The sequence below is a fragment of the Sinocyclocheilus rhinocerous genome, unplaced genomic scaffold (genome assembly GCF_001515625.1).
Source record: "Sinocyclocheilus rhinocerous isolate Xijiao unplaced genomic scaffold, SAMN03320098_v1.1 scaffold1476, whole genome shotgun sequence".
NCBI lineage: Eukaryota > Metazoa > Chordata > Actinopteri > Cypriniformes > Cyprinidae > Sinocyclocheilus > Sinocyclocheilus rhinocerous.
In genome coordinates, this window is record NW_015659224.1 from 83096 (window position 1) to 86415 (window position 3320).

The window sequence follows — 3320 nt, forward strand, 5'->3', positions numbered from 1 at the left end:
CAATTTTTTCTGAGTGTGTGTCATTAACTAAGTTTGAATTAGTTTGAAACGGCAACTTTATGTTACCACCTTGTGGTAAATGAATGGAGAATGCTTTTAATAAAGGACTTGGATTTTGATGCACTAATTATTCGCTCGTTTTATTTTATTTATTTATTTTTCCTCAAACGTAAGCCTCTATTTATTGCTCACGGTGTTTTTCAAGCTTATTTCGAGAGCGTGAGATGATGACCCACCGAAACCACTGACCCTGCAAGTGGCGCTCAGGATCGTATCAAAGTACTGATTGGCCGATCCCTGTGCCAATCATTACCGCCCAGCATGACGTAAAAATACTTCCTCTTTGCTTCTTCTATCGACTGTTGTTCTTAAAATGGCGCCGTTGGACCTAGATAAGTATGTTGAAATTGCGAGACAGTGCAAATACCTTCCAGAGAACGACTTAAAGGTGACTATTATCAGCAATTCTATTTTTCTCTCAAAATATTAAACATGATAGCTGTTGATATAATTCTGAAGCCATGTGTGTCGTGGCAAAGGCTGGTAAAATAGCAGTGTGTCAGTGCAATGCAGTCGTTAGCGCTGCGTATGAACCATAGACTGTATAAAAACAGGTATGTGTGTTCCGGGATTTATTTTATACATGGTATCAGAAATACCCGGATATACGATTATTTCTTGTAAATACCTGGGGTGGCTAACTTATGTTGTTGCTATCAAGCGCACTAATTTGAAACGCCCATCTACGTTACTTTTCATCGTCAGCCTTTTAGTTAATCTCATTTTATGATATTTGCTTATTAGCAGTTTTCAGTCTTGACTGAATCATCCTGCGTTCTCTTGTCTGAAAATAGAGCTCCTATACGTAAACAACTAACGTTAGGCTTCTGAATTAGTCCATAATGCAGCAATGCAGTTCATAACAGTATCATCCAAGCCACTAATTTGTGATATTGAAAAATGTGAATTAAATGAATTCTTTATGTATTAATGATTTTAGATGCAGTGATCTGATCTGCTGCTGCTGTCATATTCAGTGATGTTATTTCCATTACAAACTTGATCAACCTGCTGTGTTCTCTTCTATTGCTTTGACAGAGATTGTGTGACTATGTATGTGACCTGCTACTTGAAGAATCAAATGTACAGCCAGTATCCACTCCAGTCACTGTATGTGGGGATATTCACGGACAGGTGCGACGCGCAGGCCTTATGAAAGCATCTCTGTTGCGTACAGATGTTGTGACAATGTCCTTTTTTGATATAACATGTATATTAATCTAAACCTTTTCTTTATCTCTAGTTTTATGACTTATGTGAACTCTTCAGAACTGGGGGCCAAGTACCAGACACAAATTACATTTTCATGGTATTGTATCCATAAAGATAATTATACATAATAAACACTGTTTTAAGTTCATATTTGGTGACTCATTGGAAACAATGTCCCCCTCCCTCCCAAGCGTATACTGAATAGACATTGGTATGTTTTCTTTCCTCTAGGGTGACTTTGTTGACCGAGGATACTACAGCTTAGAAACGTTCACATATTTGCTAGCACTTAAAGCAAAGTGGCCTGACCGCATCACACTGTTGCGTGGCAATCACGAGAGCAGGCAGATAACACAAGTCTATGGCTTTTATGGTGAGATGGCAAAAATCTAGTGCACGCCTATCGTAATATACTTATTGTATTGATATTTTGTTGTGCAGTGTTTTTTGATTTTATTTGCATTCTTTCCTTCCATTTATAGATGAGTGCCAAACGAAATATGGAAATGCTAATGCCTGGCGATACTGCACTAAAGTATTTGACATGCTGACTGTTGCTGCTGTAAGTATTGTCTTTATAATACAATTTTATATATACAGTGGGCAAAATATTTATTTGATCCCCTGCTGATTTTGTAAGTTTGACCACTTACAAAGAAAAGAAGGGTCTGTAATTTTTATGGTAGGTTTATTTTAATGTATAGAGACAGAATACCAACCAAAAAATCCAGAAAAAACACATTATATAAAGGTTAGAAATTGATTTGTATTTCAGTGAGTGAAAAGTATTTGATCCCCAAGCAAAACATGACTTAGTACTTGGTGCAGAAACCCTTGTTGGCAAGCACAGAGGTAAGACGTTTTTTGTAGTTGGTCACCAGGTTGGCACACATCTCAGGAGGGATTGTGGTCCACTCCTCTTTACAGATCTTCTCTAAATCCTTAAGGTTTCTTGGCTGTCGTTTGGCAACTCGAAGTTTCAGTTCCCTCCACAGATTTTTTTTATAGGATTGAGGTCTGGGGACTGGCTAGGCACCTCCATGACCTTAATGTACTTCTTCTTGAGCCACTCCTTTGTTGCCTTGGCGGTATGTTTTGGGTCATTGTCATGCTGGAAGACCCATCCATGACCCATCTTCAGTGTTCTGGCTGAGGGAAGGAGGTTCTCGTCCAAGATTTTACAATACATGGCCCTGTCCATCTGCCCCTCAATGCGGTGAAGTCGTCCTGTACCCTTAGCAGAAAAACAGCCCCAAAGCATAACGTTTCCACCTCCGTGCTTGACTGTAGGGATGGTGTTCTTGGGATCATAGTCAGCATTTCTCTCCCTCCAAACACGGCGAGTCGAGTTAATGCCAAAGAGCTCAATTTTGGTCTCTTCTGACCACAGCACTCTCTCCCAAGCCTTCTCTGAATCATTTGAGATGTTCTTTGGCAAACTTTAAATGGACCTGTACATGTGCCTTCTTGAGCAGTGGGACCTTGAGGGCGCTGCAGGATTTCAGTCCATTGCGGCGTAGTGTTACCAGTGGTTTGCTTGGTGAATGTGGTCCCAGCTGCCTTAAGATCTTTAACAAGCTCCTCCCGTGTAGTTCGGGGCTGATCCCTCACCTTTCTCATGATCATCCTTACCCCATGAGGCGAGATCTTGCACAGAGCTCCAGACCGAGGCCGATTGATGGTTATTTTGTATTTCTTCCATTTCCGAATAATCACCAACAGTTGTCTCCTTCTCACCAAGCTTCTTGCTGATGGTCTTGTAGCCCATTCCAGCCTTGTGCAAATCTACAATCTTGTCTCTGACATCCTTTGACAGCTCTTTGGTCTTGCCCATGGTGGTGGGAGAGGAATGGAAGATACAGACTGTGTGGACAGGTGACTTATACACCTAACGAGCTGACATTAGGAGTAAATTCTTAAAGTGGCAGGAGTAATCTGTATTCCACATGGGCACATAACCATTCTGTGGGAGCCAGAATTCTTGCTGGTTGGTAGGGGATCAAATACGTATTTCACTCACTGAAATGCAAATCAATCTCTAACCTTTA

The 3320-nt window shown here is 40.7% G+C and overlaps 1 protein-coding gene across 1 annotated transcript in view; it reads left to right on the forward strand.

The window, feature by feature from the left end:
- The first annotated feature begins 290 nt into the window (after positions 1 to 290).
- LOC107723358 (serine/threonine-protein phosphatase 6 catalytic subunit) overlaps positions 291 to 3320 on the forward strand; it is an 11473-nt gene continuing 8443 nt past the window's right edge. The window contains exons 1-5 of the mRNA XM_016531942.1: positions 291 to 448; positions 1099 to 1194; positions 1304 to 1369; positions 1504 to 1645; positions 1755 to 1834. Of these exons, the coding sequence (XP_016387428.1) occupies positions 374 to 448; positions 1099 to 1194; positions 1304 to 1369; positions 1504 to 1645; positions 1755 to 1834 (459 nt within the window). The 5' untranslated portion in view covers positions 291 to 373. The remainder of the gene's footprint in view (positions 449 to 1098; positions 1195 to 1303; positions 1370 to 1503; positions 1646 to 1754; positions 1835 to 3320) is intronic.